The 13,949-nt window shown below is 40.0% G+C and overlaps 1 protein-coding gene across 1 annotated transcript in view; it reads right to left on the bottom strand.

Moving 5' to 3' along the window:
* The window catches only part of FARP2 (FERM, ARH/RhoGEF and pleckstrin domain protein 2), a 78,063-nt gene extending 64,547 nt beyond the window's left edge, over positions 1–13,516 (bottom strand). The window contains exon 1 of the mRNA XM_009284228.2: positions 13,313–13,516. Coding sequence (XP_009282503.1) covers positions 13,313–13,516 — 204 coding nt within the window. The remainder of the gene's footprint in view (positions 1–13,312) is intronic.
* Positions 13,517–13,949: the final 433 nt, after the last annotated feature.

Below are 13,949 nucleotides of genomic sequence, written 5' to 3'. Positions count from 1 at the left end.
CAGATCCTCCCCCTGCTGTAACATTTTAGCTTAGGAAGACAGAAAACCAAACTAGGAACACATAGCCTATGATTTTCAGTAGACCATAGTTCAGTATTATCAAAACCAATTCTTCCTCAGTAACTCCCAAACATGTCTTCCAGAACATCTTAACTTTCTGCTTCCATGTATTTTAACTTAAAAAACAAAAAAAAACCCCTGTATTTCCATAGTGAGTAGCATTCTCATATTCCAAAATGGACAAACTGCCCTTGCTCAAACTTTCCAAAAATGAAATCCACCTTTGGCAACAGTTAGGCTGGAAACTTAAAAAAAAAAAAGTGGAAAACTAAAAAAAAAAAAAAAAAAAAAAAAAAAATCAGTTCAGTCCAAAAGCCAAGAGTTTGGAAAAAACGGAGAGTTATAAAGCAGAGGTATAGAACAGAAACTCTTGTGCAGCCAGAGCCAGAGGAGCCACTGGCCCCCAACTTTAGCAAACACCAGCTGACCTTGGATTTTGTGTTACAGAAATCTACAACTGTTGAGAGACCAAATCCTCCAGTAAACAGTGTATCTGCATGAGAGGAAGAAGTTTATATTTATATTTGACATCATCACTGACAAATGGCCAACACAGAGCAGCCCGTGAGCAGGCAAATAGAAGCACAGGCATGAAAAGGTAAACTGAACTGATTTAAATAAAGACCCCTTCACCGTTCATGGATTTTTTTTTTCCCCTCCCCTTTTGGTGCACTTTAGTGGTCTTCCTAATAAAAAAGTGATTTCTCATCTTTTGGCAAATTAAAAAAAAGACAATCAGCAACTAAACATAGTAGTTACACTAGGCTTGTTATTTCCTTTCTTAACCAGAAATATACAAACATTTCAGTGAATTTATAGCTCTGTTTATCTACAGCCCTTTTGTAATCTGTTAGATCTCTGTCCAAATACAGCGTGATACATAAAAAAGCCTTCAAAACTCCCTATTAATAACTATCATTAATGCCACGTATAAACAAAACCTGCATTTACGAATACAGGGTGTACGTTTAAACCACATTTATTAGAAAGAAGGAAATAATACAAGATGGCAAGGAATACCATACTTTTCGTTTTCATGGCTAAAACAAGAACAACTTACGGCTCCATATCTAGTTTTTAATCTGCAGACTGGAAAAGTTAAAAAATAACTGTCGTCTTTTTCAGTACTTTATTAGTTTCTTCAATTTTGATTGGAACAAGTAACTCAAATGAAAACAGTCCTTGCCTCCCCACAAAAATGGGTACCTGGTAACAACAGATGTATCAAACTCTGGTTTCACATGCTCAGCCAAATACTGCTTAAACACTATTTCATTTTGATTATCTGAACATTTAACAATAACTTTCAGCTTCAATTATTTCAATTTTTCTTTTAATATTTTGTGAAAAAACCTGTATTTTAAATACATGTGTTTGTTTTATTCACTCTTATATACTGACAGGTGCTAACTACAGGTTATTTTGCTAAGACAACACCAAAAAGGGTTTGCAGTGCATTTAACAACTTACAGAACATCGGGTGCACAGCCTGTGATGTCAGGGGATTTGACTCTATCGTACAGGGTCCTCCCCACTGCTTCACACCACCACAGTCTCTACCTGCCGCTTACTGAAGAAGACAATCCTGACTTTTTCCAGAATCAGGTCAAGAGCTAGACGAATTAACCCAGCACGCACATAAGGTTTGTGAAACTTCTTCCATTTATCTACCCTAGTCACTGGTACAAACATGTTTTGTTCTGGGTTTTTTTAAACTTTTTTTTCCACCCGAGGGAGCACGGTCCAGCTGCCAGTGCACTAGAGGTCTCCCATTTGCAGCGGCTGCCTTTCTACATGGCACTGGGAGAACCCCCGGCACCTCCCGGCTCAGCCCAAGGAAGCTGAACCCATCACCAGACCTCGTTTCCCACGCCCGCAGCCTACACCATCACTGCACCGTCAGGGCAGCCCCCGGATGCTGGAAAGCACCGCCGTCAGAGCAACATGAACATCCACATCAGCCCTGAGCCGCAGCTGCGCGGCACTTCTTATTTCACGTTCACAGACTGAACTTTCGGAATACACCGCCACCCTGAAAACCATTTTGTAACTTCTTCACAAATTCAGATAGCATACATTTTCACCTTGAAAATGTACTACTTCTTTTAAATATTGTGTCTCATGGTATTTCTACATGGCATGGAAATCCAATTTACTCAAATATGGAAGCTGCAAAACCAAATACAAATTTCTGACCTATTTTAAGTTACATTATTACACAACATATTGGGCACAATTTTTTGTTTTAAAAAAAATTCTAAGACTCCCCTCCAAGATATTTTGTCCTAAGACTTCAGTGGTTGGTTTTGTTGTATGTTGCAATGAAGTCTTATCTCAGCCGTGACTTCTTGCTTTTCCTTTGGCACAACAATACAGGAGCAACGAAACCTTCTCCCTACCTTCCTTATGGTGAAGTCATAACCACGCTTTACAGGTTGGTAGGTTGTTTGTTTTTTTTTTTTTTTAAACAGAATCCACAGCCAGACAAATTATTCTAGAAATATAAGCCTCTGGCTCATTTAATTAAGGTTAGCTTTAAAACCTGTCATCATTTAAAAGGTTCAAGCAGTGTTAAAGCACTTCACTGCCAAATGAACCAGCTCTACCCAACAAACATGCTTTTCCAGAGTGGCTAGACTTGCTGGATGCCTGAAAGTAGGAAAACAATAATTTGTTGACATGGGAAAAGATCCCCAAAAGGGAGGGAATTATGTGAACAAGACTGGGAAATGTATACTTAGGTAGATAGCATGTAGAGACAAAAAATGGTCCCAAGTACCAAAAGTGCTCTCGTGCTGAAATACCTGGAGCACTCGAAATAAAACACATTGTGCTCAGATAAAAACAAAACGGCACCACGGTTGAGCATTCAACCAACACGTGGTCCCCAAGTGCTATATACAAACAGCACACGGAAGAGCCACATAAAAAATATTGGGCGTCAAGCAGAAATTCTCAGTCGCTTTCATTACCTGGAGAGAAAAATACAAACATGCACCCCCCATCACCTCTGCTTCATACAGTGCTCCAGACTACCTGGGGAACTGGTAAGTCACCCAAATTAAAACCCTGGACCACATAATTGGAAAAGTTTTGCAGGACACTACTGCTTGACGATTTGGCACCAGAGTTGGTGCTTGCTAATAATTAAACATTCAGAGAACAGCAGTGACAGTATCATGCAAAGCAGCTGCTTTGGGGTGGCTGATCCCATGCAGCAGCGAAGATCGCGGCAGTGGAAATGCCAGAAAATTGCACTAACGGTGACGCTGGGGCTTTTTTACAACACATACTATTTCAAATAATCTGCAAAGGGCCAGAGCAACACCGCACTGACAGCCTTCCTCAAACATCAAGCGCACACTTGAAAGGGCTCAGCCTCGTCAGAATGCTGCATTAACTATCTGCACTATTTCAAGCCTTTAAACAACTTGGTGGCTGAAATAACCAAGGACAGATACAAGTGCCTAGTTATAAAAATGGCCCGCTGTCAAAATGGGCAGTATGCCATTAACAGCCATTCTCAAAAAAAGCCTTTTTCCACTTCAAGAAATTAAGGTTCATAATAGAATGTCTAAGCACCTACTTTGTTCATACAAGCTGTAAAACAGTATAATAAAGCTAAGAAACTAGAAGTTAGGAGACTGATGATCTCAATTTCCCCCCCCCCAAACTTTGCTACAAGACCCTACACACTTGTGCAAACCACTGCACCTTCCTACACCCACTCCCTCTACCATGCCTGGCCACTTCATGCATTTAGACTGTAGGTACTCTAGGAACTTGCACAGCATCATTTCTTATGTGCATATATGTACATAAATAAAACCCTATGTTTTAAAGTCATTTTAAACACAGACATTACTTTGCTTCCCTTTGTTCATAAAAAAAGATTACTAAAATTGCTAGTCTTTCTCCATTAATTATGCTTTTGCCTCAAAACCATCATCCATGCTCACATCAACAAGATTTGATCTGGGCTTTTCCTATGAGGTGTTACGGTACTCCAGGTTGGCACACCACTTGAGGAAGCCTGCCTGAAGGAAACAGTTTAAAACTTTAAGGAAATAAGATGATCATGAAAGATTTTTTTGCACAAATTAGGTATTTTTACAGGAAAGGCCAAAACTATCTTTTTTTTTTTTGTGCAAAACTGAAATTGTACCAGCTGTCCTAACATCGTTCCCCACTGTACTTTGAGCAGAGCTTCGATACCATGGCGATGGGTTAATAAATACCTACAGGCCAGATTAGATAAGGCCAAAGCTTTGTTAACTTCCCTCTTTCCAGTAGGAGTCTTTCCTACACCTCTGGCTTCGGGCTAGTCGCCTGAGAAGTGGGCTGAGGGGCACAGTAATGTTCATCCTTCATTATTTCAGTTGAAGTACATGTCGGACAGGTCTAACACAGAGTCTCTAAAAAGTCCTCTTTCCTTTTTTTAAACTAATATGGGTATTGTACCACTCCCGTTTTGTGCTCAGGCTCCACCAAGTGCTGCGCCCAAGCCTTCTGCCAGGGACAGCCGGAGTAGAAGAGCAGCAGCTCAGGTAGCAGAGATGTTAAACCTGTCAGCCCGGATCTCACTGCTGGGAAAGCAGGCCTGCAACTGAGCTCCCATCATTTCTCTTGCCTGAGCAGTGAGGAGGCATTAATAGTTAAAATATTTAATCTCCCGTTCCTCTGCCATGAGGCTGGGAAGAAACGACTTCTTAAGTTATGTTTTCAAACCTGCTTTCACCATCACAAGAGCGCTCCAAAATACATGCATGTGTGCAAAACCCAAGCACGGTGCTACAAATGTGTCAAAATGGCATCACAAATTCCACTACAAGTGAAAAGAGATTACTAAAGAGCAATATACTCCAATTTAGAGAGCCCAATTTTTGCTTCCCCTTCACGTTTCGTACCTGTGGGTTTCGACCACGCAGCTCAGGTCAGGTCAGGGCAGCAGCGCATGCAGAAGCTGTTCAAAGACTTCCAGGAGTGTCTCTGAACTCAAAATATAGTCACTTGGCAGCTCAATACTCTTTTTTTTCCTTTTCTTTTCAACTTCTTATTTTTATTCATGAATGACTGCTCTGTCAGACAGACAGGTCTTCCCCCCTCCATATCCAACATCACAGTCTTAAAAAGTAAATCTTTTACACTAGGTATTGTCACCACAGCACAGTTTTTTAAATACTCAATTTATATGGTCTCCCTCTCACACAAGTAGGCAACGTTGCCCTTGCCAGAAATGTGTTTTGTTGCAAGGAGAAACAGATGACACGCAGGTATGCTTTTGCAACCCTGTTTATTTAAACGCGCATTCACAAGGCTTTTCTTACCTGAACACAACCAGGTACTAGGTGATGCCATCCTTACTCAACATCAAGTCCCTTTTTTCAGTAGGCACTAACCTAAAATTTCTCTGAACTGCCTCTTAGCACACTGCATTTCTGTAGCTGTCTTTAGCTGACTGTGGGTTGTTCCCTGGGGTTTTTTTTTCTTCCCTTTCAGGCTCTATATATTCTACAGAATTATCCATCTGTGGAACCAACTTTGAATGTGACCCACACCCAAATGAGGCTTCCAGAGAACTATTTTTTTTTTTAATATACCATTTCTTACCATTATTTTGATAGAATGTCATAAGAATCATTTCAGCTGATTTTCACTATCCTTCGTCTCTAGATTATGAAAAAAAAGAAATGAACCCCTGCATTCTGCAGAAGTGTTTAAGAAACTAACAGTACTTCTTTTCTGATGACGACACATTATTGGAATTAGTAAGGAAGCTAACAGGTAACAGCTTTTTCTTTACAAGGTTGTCTATCAGTTACTTCGGAAGGCACCCAAAAGGAATTACGTACAAGAATTGTACCACTGCACATATGCCAAGACCATTAAGTTATACATTGGTTTACTTTATCAGATCTCATCCAGACAGAACAATTACAGGCAGAAAGTTCTCAGTACGCTTACAATAAATTAAAGAGAGCTTAAAAAGAGTTCAGCTTTACACCAACTCAATGTTAAACTACGTAAATGTGGCTCTCGTACTGTTCCTCAATTCACTCTTCTGAATCCATACAAGATAAGTTTTTCATCTATGCACATCATGTGATGAAGCATACTGACTATAGTGTATCACAGCCATACAAACGGTTATGAACTCAATCTATTAAATTCATATTTCAACAACTGTGATAACACTTGATCACCATTTTACTAAATGGTTTCTGTGTTTTAACTTACAATATGTGCATATAACAGACTTTTTGTACAGAAATATTCAGATTGTTTCTCCTTTGTTGCAGTATAACTCAATTTTCTTTTCACATAACGGGACACCTAACGTCCAGAGAAATGTAAAATAGTAAATTGTTTTTATAATACAATCTAAATTCACATCTTCCTTTAAAAAAAAAAAAAACAAAAAAAAAAACCCCAACCCCACACACCCCAAATGTCTGTCAATAAAATGGCTGCGGTTTTACCTTTCCCCACCCAATACCACATTCCCACTTAGCATCAAAAAAGTCAAGCCCCCAAACACAAAATAACAGGTCTCAAAAAAAAAAAAAAATATAGTAGAATCAAACAGTACACAAATTGCAAAGCTTCAATTACTTTCTTTTTAAACCCTACAGTAACTGCAAATTTTAAATAGTGAATTACTAACTTTCTCTTCTGAGGTCAGACAAAAATAAGTCCTAAGGCAGCTTATTTGCCATATTTAGGAGAGTCAAACCAGAGCAATAACAAACATCTGGCTATGATTCTTTCTGGAATTTTGACTATTTCTTCCCGGCCAAGGAAGAAAAACACTGAGCTGACTAACACATCATCTCGATTCCTTCAGCATAGCGCTTAATAGGATTCAGAAGTAGCCCGTCCTCCCACTTCCAACATATTTAAGCTGTTAATACTTTTACAGCACAGAAGGAAAAAAGCCTTTATGAAAGGAAGGTCTAAGCAGGCAAAGGGAGAGCAAGGGAGAGGCAGGAAGGCAGCTCACGTCAGAGCCTGGCTGTGCCAGAGAGCCGGCGGCAGGCTGCCCCGTCCTGCCGGAGAAGCCGCAGTGCCGAAACACTGGCTCAGGGTTCGCCATGGCCTGCAGTAAGGACAGCCTCTCTGAAAAATCATTTCAGAGTATATGTTTTTCAGTGCCCACAACACGCTCTCCATTTTTAACAGATGCATATTTCTTTCTTACTGCTCAATAGCAGCATTTTAAGCTGCGTAATTTCTGCTTCAGCCCCAACCAAGTTCTTAGGGGTACTAATGCTACCATAAGAAGTTACTGATAAGCAGTATTTTCCAGTGTGCACAAGCTGAAAACACTCTCTCCAAACCGTGGGAAGTCATGAAGCACGTACAAGCTGATCGCTTCCTCTGTCACCCCAAAAACCTCCCACAGTCCCAGCCCAGCTCCTGATCTCAGGGCCCCCGACTGCAGTGAGTCACAGCCATGGGCTTCGACGGCTGGTCGGAAACAATGGGCATCTGAAGAGGTGCTATATTCATGACACCTTTTCAATTACAGATGCCTGCAAACTGCACAGAAACCAGAATAACTAAATATAGTTATTCTATTCTATTCTAAACATATGGATGGAAAGTAATTTTGCACTTTTAATAATGCAATTTGTAAATTTAAATAAACCAAGGAAGAGTCATATAGGTGGCCAGCAAAGACAGTATCACTATTGGACAGAGTAATCATCAAGTAGCTGTTTTCAACTTAGTGTAGAATAAGCCACCTAAATTTTGTAGTAATATACTAGTAAGTTTCACGGGGTACATCAGTAAACTCCAAAATAGACATGAGCAGTGAGAGGACAATACCTAATAAGAAAATACAGGGGGGAAAAAGTGTAATCTTATTTGACTAGCCAGTTCTCATGAACCGAGTGGAGTTCAGCTTTTCCCTCTCAGGCAGCCCACTGTTCTCAAAAGGAGAGGGACACATTGCACAGCACTGCAGGGATGCGGAACATGCTCTGCCTTTCACATACTTGGTAAGAAAATGAGAAAAGATACAACCACCTTCAAGAAACTGAGTCATGTACAAGGAAACAACAGGCCTGGTAGAAATACCAGGAAAAAACCTGACAAAATGAAAAAGCATTTTCCTAAGGCCCAGCTTCACACTCCGAGGCACAAGAATGCTTGCATTAGCCTGACCCACAGAGAAGGCCTCAAACAATACTTAACTTCAGAGCATGGTAAGACAGCAGGACAAAACCAAAATTCCAACAAAAGGTAGTTGAAATCTACGGCAAATTCAAACCAACATAAAGCTAACTCATACTATTAACATGTGCATAACACCAAGACTTACATTTTATTGAGAAGCAAGTTACTTCATTATATTAAAAAAAAAAAAAAAAAAAAGAACGAACAGACTCATGTGCTCAAAGCAACCCAACAAAGAATAACATGGAAGAAAAAAATTCTAGTTTAAGTTTTCTCATTGAGTAAAACAGGCAGGCAGACCCACCTATTTCGCTGAGTGCTAAGAACTTGTGCTATGATTTTATGATGGCTATTACATTTTTACAGAATTCATTCTCTAGCAGGTGAAAACACAGAAAAATTTAACTATAACACATAAGTATTTCTCACTCCCAAATTTTATTTTACATTCAAGCAGAAGAGGAGGAAGTACATGCAATTGAAGAGGTGCCAAGTTCTCCCCAAACAGAGTTTGGTAAACTTGAAGCATAATAATCTAAAGTTCTTTTTCCAGGGCACTTCCTCATAGCATAGAGCATAATTCACGTAGGAAAGCAAGCACATGTATTTCCTACATAAGGAACAACATACAGACCAAATATTAAACATCACACTATGGCAGCAATGCCATTAAATGTCTTATAAGCTACTGCAAAAAGAAAACTACAGACTACTACAGACCCCCCAAAAAAGTATTGCATCAGAGAAAGCAGCTGGAAGATGTGGCAAGTCTAACCCCTTTCTTGTTGACTAAACCTGCTATTTCACTTACCAGGATTTTAAGACAGCACCAGACTCTCACCTACCATCAGTACCACTCTCCTTCCAACTATGGCATGCAAAAGACCCCTTGTTTCCTCTAACCCAAATGCACACACTGTACTCTGTCTTCGACAGCCCAAAGGTCTGTCGCTGTAATACATTTCTCTTCCAACTCTACCACAAATCAATGCAAAAGCTTTCAGCAAGTATAAATCACAACCTCCTATACCCTAAATTCCTATAGCCTAAGTTGTCCTTTGTTGCAGTATATTTTATTGTCTTCCACAGCCAACACCAGACAAGTATAATTTCACCAAGCGGTCATTTTGACGAATTAAACCCAGCCCAGGCCCTTCTACTTAAGAGTCTGCCATATTTTTATGCTGATCAAAGGCCTCCAAGTTTAATCTCTTAAGAAAATCGGGAAAGCTGGCAGAACTTCTATTGTAAAACCCTGATTACTTTGAAGTGTGCCCATGGTCTGAATTAAATTGAATTTTCCAATCATTCATCTAGTAGTCTGCAAAACCACCCATTTGGACAGACTTAGCTGGGAGGGAAGAGGACAGGTACACCGTGATATGGCACATGCAAGATTTGAACTGACTAAAGAAGCTGGCTGTAAAAAGGGAAAAAAACCACAAGCCATGAAAGCAATTCATATTCCAGTCTAGCTTTGGATGGATATGTTTCATTCTCTTTTCTGTTTTGGGAGGGAAAGGAGAAACCATAAATATGCAGTTTCCCGTTTTTTAAACTCTAGAAAACATTTGAGCATTTCTCCATCCCCTAACATTCAAAAGATTCCCCGGAGAGGAGCTCTGCCCCAGCATACTTTAAAGAATAACTCCCTCTCACTAATTAACAAAATTCATAGTTACAAAGAAAACCTTACGGTACAGATGGTGAGAATGGACAGAGACAGCGGATTTTAGACAAAAGGCAGTGGATTGTAGCTATAATGAACTTTTAACACACTGTTCTAGATGCAAGGACATCATGAAGGAAAGACTGTCCTTTCCTATTTTGTTCTTATCCCATCCATTATGCCACTTTGTCAGTCTGTTTTCTTGCTCTTTGGTGAGTTAAAAAACCCAAGCGACAGAGAAGAGCTACCAAACAAGAGTATCCACCAACACCTGCCAGGAGATAAGCAAGTGTTTTAAATGCGTCTTGGAGAAAGGAGGGGATAACAAGGAAAAGCCGCATCGATGAAATCGTTATTGTGGCTACTCTGTTTATCCTGTACGGTTAAAATTGCTGATGTGGCTCATTTTAGGCAGCTTCACAAGCAAGACAGTACACAGGGCTCCTGCGTCAGCTTCCCTACCACCCTGCAAGAGAAGGCTCCTCTCCAGAAGCTGACCACTGTGCCTAGTCAGTCTCTTCCACCAACACAACACTTTTCTCAGGAAAAAATTATTTGGCATAGTTCTTAAATACAGAAGGGAAAATGATTTGAAGACGGAAAAAAAGGTCTTTTGCCATAAGCTACATCTCCATTAGAAGGCAGTGCCAACAGTGTCCCACTACACTGAAAAATTATTGCTGACCTGAATCAATAAACACAAACCCCATGAAGCAGGTAATGAAGACAACGCCCCCTCTCGTTTCCACACCCAGTGAAAAAAATTGCAAAAGCAAAGAGTGGGCAAGTGGCACTGCAATCAGAGCCTCAATCCCTCTAGGACAGCTCTTACTCATTAATTTCTCTCATTGCTTTTTAAAAAAAAAACATCTGTGCTAGCCCTATTCAGCAAATGTGGCTGACTTTTCCTAATTCTTGTTCTCAATCCCCAAGTGAAAAATTTCAATTTTCCATCACAAACAGCAGTCAGCAGTTACTGCTATCCCACCAGTCCACCCAACAAATCAGGAGGCAAAGGGTTACAATTTAATACCTCATCCCTGTTTGCTATCATTTGCTACCTCATTTAGACAAAAATGAAAGGAGACGTAGGCAGCGTATTAGTAGGACTCTAATGCTACAGTTGCTGACTATGGACCTTTTTGTGCTCGATACTCTATAGATGAACAAAGGATGACCCCTTCTCCTCACCGCTTACACCACCAGGCAAAAGTTTAAATTGCTCAGTTCCGACTGACCTCGTAAAGAAGAACAGTATGATATTAACTGTGCCCTCAGCACGCTAGTTGCCCAAATTCAGGTATTTCTGTGGATGTTGTAACCAGAGAGAGCTTTCCAGGTAAAAAGAGAAAACTAAGATAGTTCCTAATTATAGGAAACCTCTTGTCGTGATGGGAAAACAAGAACAATGGTACTGCATTGTGGCCCAGTTAGGGGATGGAGCCAAGTACCTTCTTGCAGAAGACTACAAGTAGGGCCCTGAAGGACCTTGAAAGCAGAAATAAGCAACCTACATTTGAAGCTATAAAGAGAGAGAGCCAGCGGAGCGATGCAAAAAATGGTCAGGCAGTAGCCGCTGCCAGCAACGACTGAGCAGGTTGACTCTTACTGCAACATGTGAAATGGGTACCTATGCAGCAAGACTGGAGAGGCTAAAGCCAACAAGAAGGTGATCACAACAATGAAGGTGTGAATTTAGGTGGTCCTAAATGGGATGAGTTTTAACTGTTTAGTTAAACAGTACCATCCTAGAGATTGTACAGCGTGCCCGCAGAAGATGGGCCACTAAAGGAAATGAGGGAATCAGAGGTGAATAGAAACTACATTATTGGTCAGACAGGTGAGACTGAAGTATGACTCACAGCGGTCAAAAAAATAGCATGAGTGAGGAATTTATGTTTTTTACATAATATGTCTTTCATGTAATAAAGCAGGAACTAGGAGTTATAAATTCTTTCTTGATTTTAACAGCTTATGGTAGACTTGCACTGATTTTCAAAATTACAGGGGGGGGAGGGTTGCTTGTTTTTCTTTCTTTTTTTTTTCTTTTTTAGAATCAAAACACAAAAGCACCAATGTCTACACCAACTTGGAAAAAAAAAAAAATCACACTTCAAAAGAACAAAAGTCAGCAGATTTTTTTTTAAAAACATTCTAACATAATTGGGGGGGGAGGGGGAAGAGGCTTTTGTGTTCTGTGCAGTAAATGAGGGATGGACGGGTTTGCTGTGTCCTCAGGTAGGAGGATACAGGCACAGCCTCAAACTGAACAAAAAAACCAAAAAAACCCAAAAAAACCCCAGATTTCAAGTTTGAGAGTTGAATAGCTGGACAGCAATCCGTAGAAGACATCCCCAAAAGCCACTATTTCTTTAGAGCTCCACAGACATCTTTTTCACTCTATTTAGAAAAACCTGTTTAAGACTATGCAACAAACTAAGGCTACGAGTGCTAATTATAAAGTCAATTTGATACTAATGTAGAATATCTGATAGATGAGTATCTTCACTAGAACAGAGCTGTTTTCTAACAACAGATCTTTAAGCAAGCTAAAATTGAAGTCTGAGGTTAATGCTGAGAATGAAACAAGAATTTGAAGAACAAAAATTTTTGATTCTTTAAAAACAGAACCACCCCAATTTGAGCGCGGTTTGTATTTCTTAAGGCAGATTTCCCCCACTGCTAAGCAAGCATACTTTTAAATACAAATTTTCAGAAACATTGCTACCCCTCTGGTGCCTCCCTCCCAAAGTGTGGCAACAAGCAAAAACTTTCAAATAGGAGCAAGTTTACTTGAAGAGGATACAAACCATTAAAATAAAAAACAGAACCACCCCAATTTGAGCGCGGTTTGTATTTCTTAAGGCAGATTTCCCCCACTGCTAAGCAAGCATACTTTTAAATACAAATTTTCAGAAACATTGCTACCCCTCTGGTGCCTCCCTCCCAAAGTGTGGCAACAAGCAAAAACTTTCAAATAGGAGCAAGTTTACTTGAAGAGGATACAAACCATTAAAATAATTATTGAAAAGTAGTAACTAAAAAAAAGCCCTTGTGTTCTCCCAACTGCCAAATCAACAAAGCTGTATGTGGCTCAGGAAGCAAGAACAGTTTGGCAGAAGATAGTTGGTGTTCCCCCAAAGCAAATAACAGTTAAAGCTTCTTTTTACAGTATGTGCTTGTATTTAAAGTCTGTTAAAAACACAAAACATCTGTTATACTTAAAAGATTTTAAAAAACAAGATGTGCTCATTTAACTACTTGTAAGTAGGTAAAATCCCTACAGGAATCTTTATTCAGATATTGCCTCAAAACGTCCCAGCTCTGTACAGTAGCACATCCTGTGAGCTTTACATTATCGGAGGCTAAGTGTACTTGAAATCAGATTTAAACCTCTCTTACCTCAATGTCAAGTACTTCCACCGTGTTGTCCAACAGCTTTATTTTGATCGGTAGGTCCCGCTCGTGTGTTTTGGCAGGCAATGATGCCATTGCAGTAGAGAGGTTCTGTCCCGGCTCCAAGGTACTCACTCCCGGAGTCTTCTGGACTCCCAAACGAGAGCCAGGAGTCTGCAGTACTCTGTATGTTCCTTCTATCTCTCCCATCTTTCAACAGTGAGCAGAGTCTAAAGAAACCTGGAAGAAAATAGAGGATTACAGCCTGAAAGATAGTTTTCCACCAATATCCCATATGAAAATATTACCCACTGAAACACAATCACACACAAAGTCCTTATTTAATGCTCTTCATCCTGCTATCAAAACCAGTAATAAAGTTGATGAAACTCTGGTCAAAAATCTAGCTGCTAGGAAGAAAAATAACTGGGGAAAAAAAAAAACCTATTCCAAAACACTGTTACGAAATAGGATACTCAAATCTGTGCCCTCCGCCCTCCTTACACACTGCCATTTTAATTTCTGGTTAATTTTTCTGCCCATTTAGCTCCCAAACCAGGTCACCACAAGGAGCATGAGCGTTGCTGACAGCACAAGAAAAGCCACCTGGAACAGGCAGTGGAGGATAAGGCAGGATTCTGCC

This window comes from Aptenodytes forsteri, unplaced genomic scaffold, assembly GCF_000699145.1.
Source record: "Aptenodytes forsteri isolate BGI_AS27 unplaced genomic scaffold, ASM69914v1 Scaffold647, whole genome shotgun sequence".
Classification (NCBI taxonomy): domain Eukaryota; kingdom Metazoa; phylum Chordata; class Aves; order Sphenisciformes; family Spheniscidae; genus Aptenodytes; species Aptenodytes forsteri.
The sequence above is the reverse complement of the archived record's forward strand: the minus strand, read 5'-3'. Positions and strand labels throughout refer to the sequence as shown.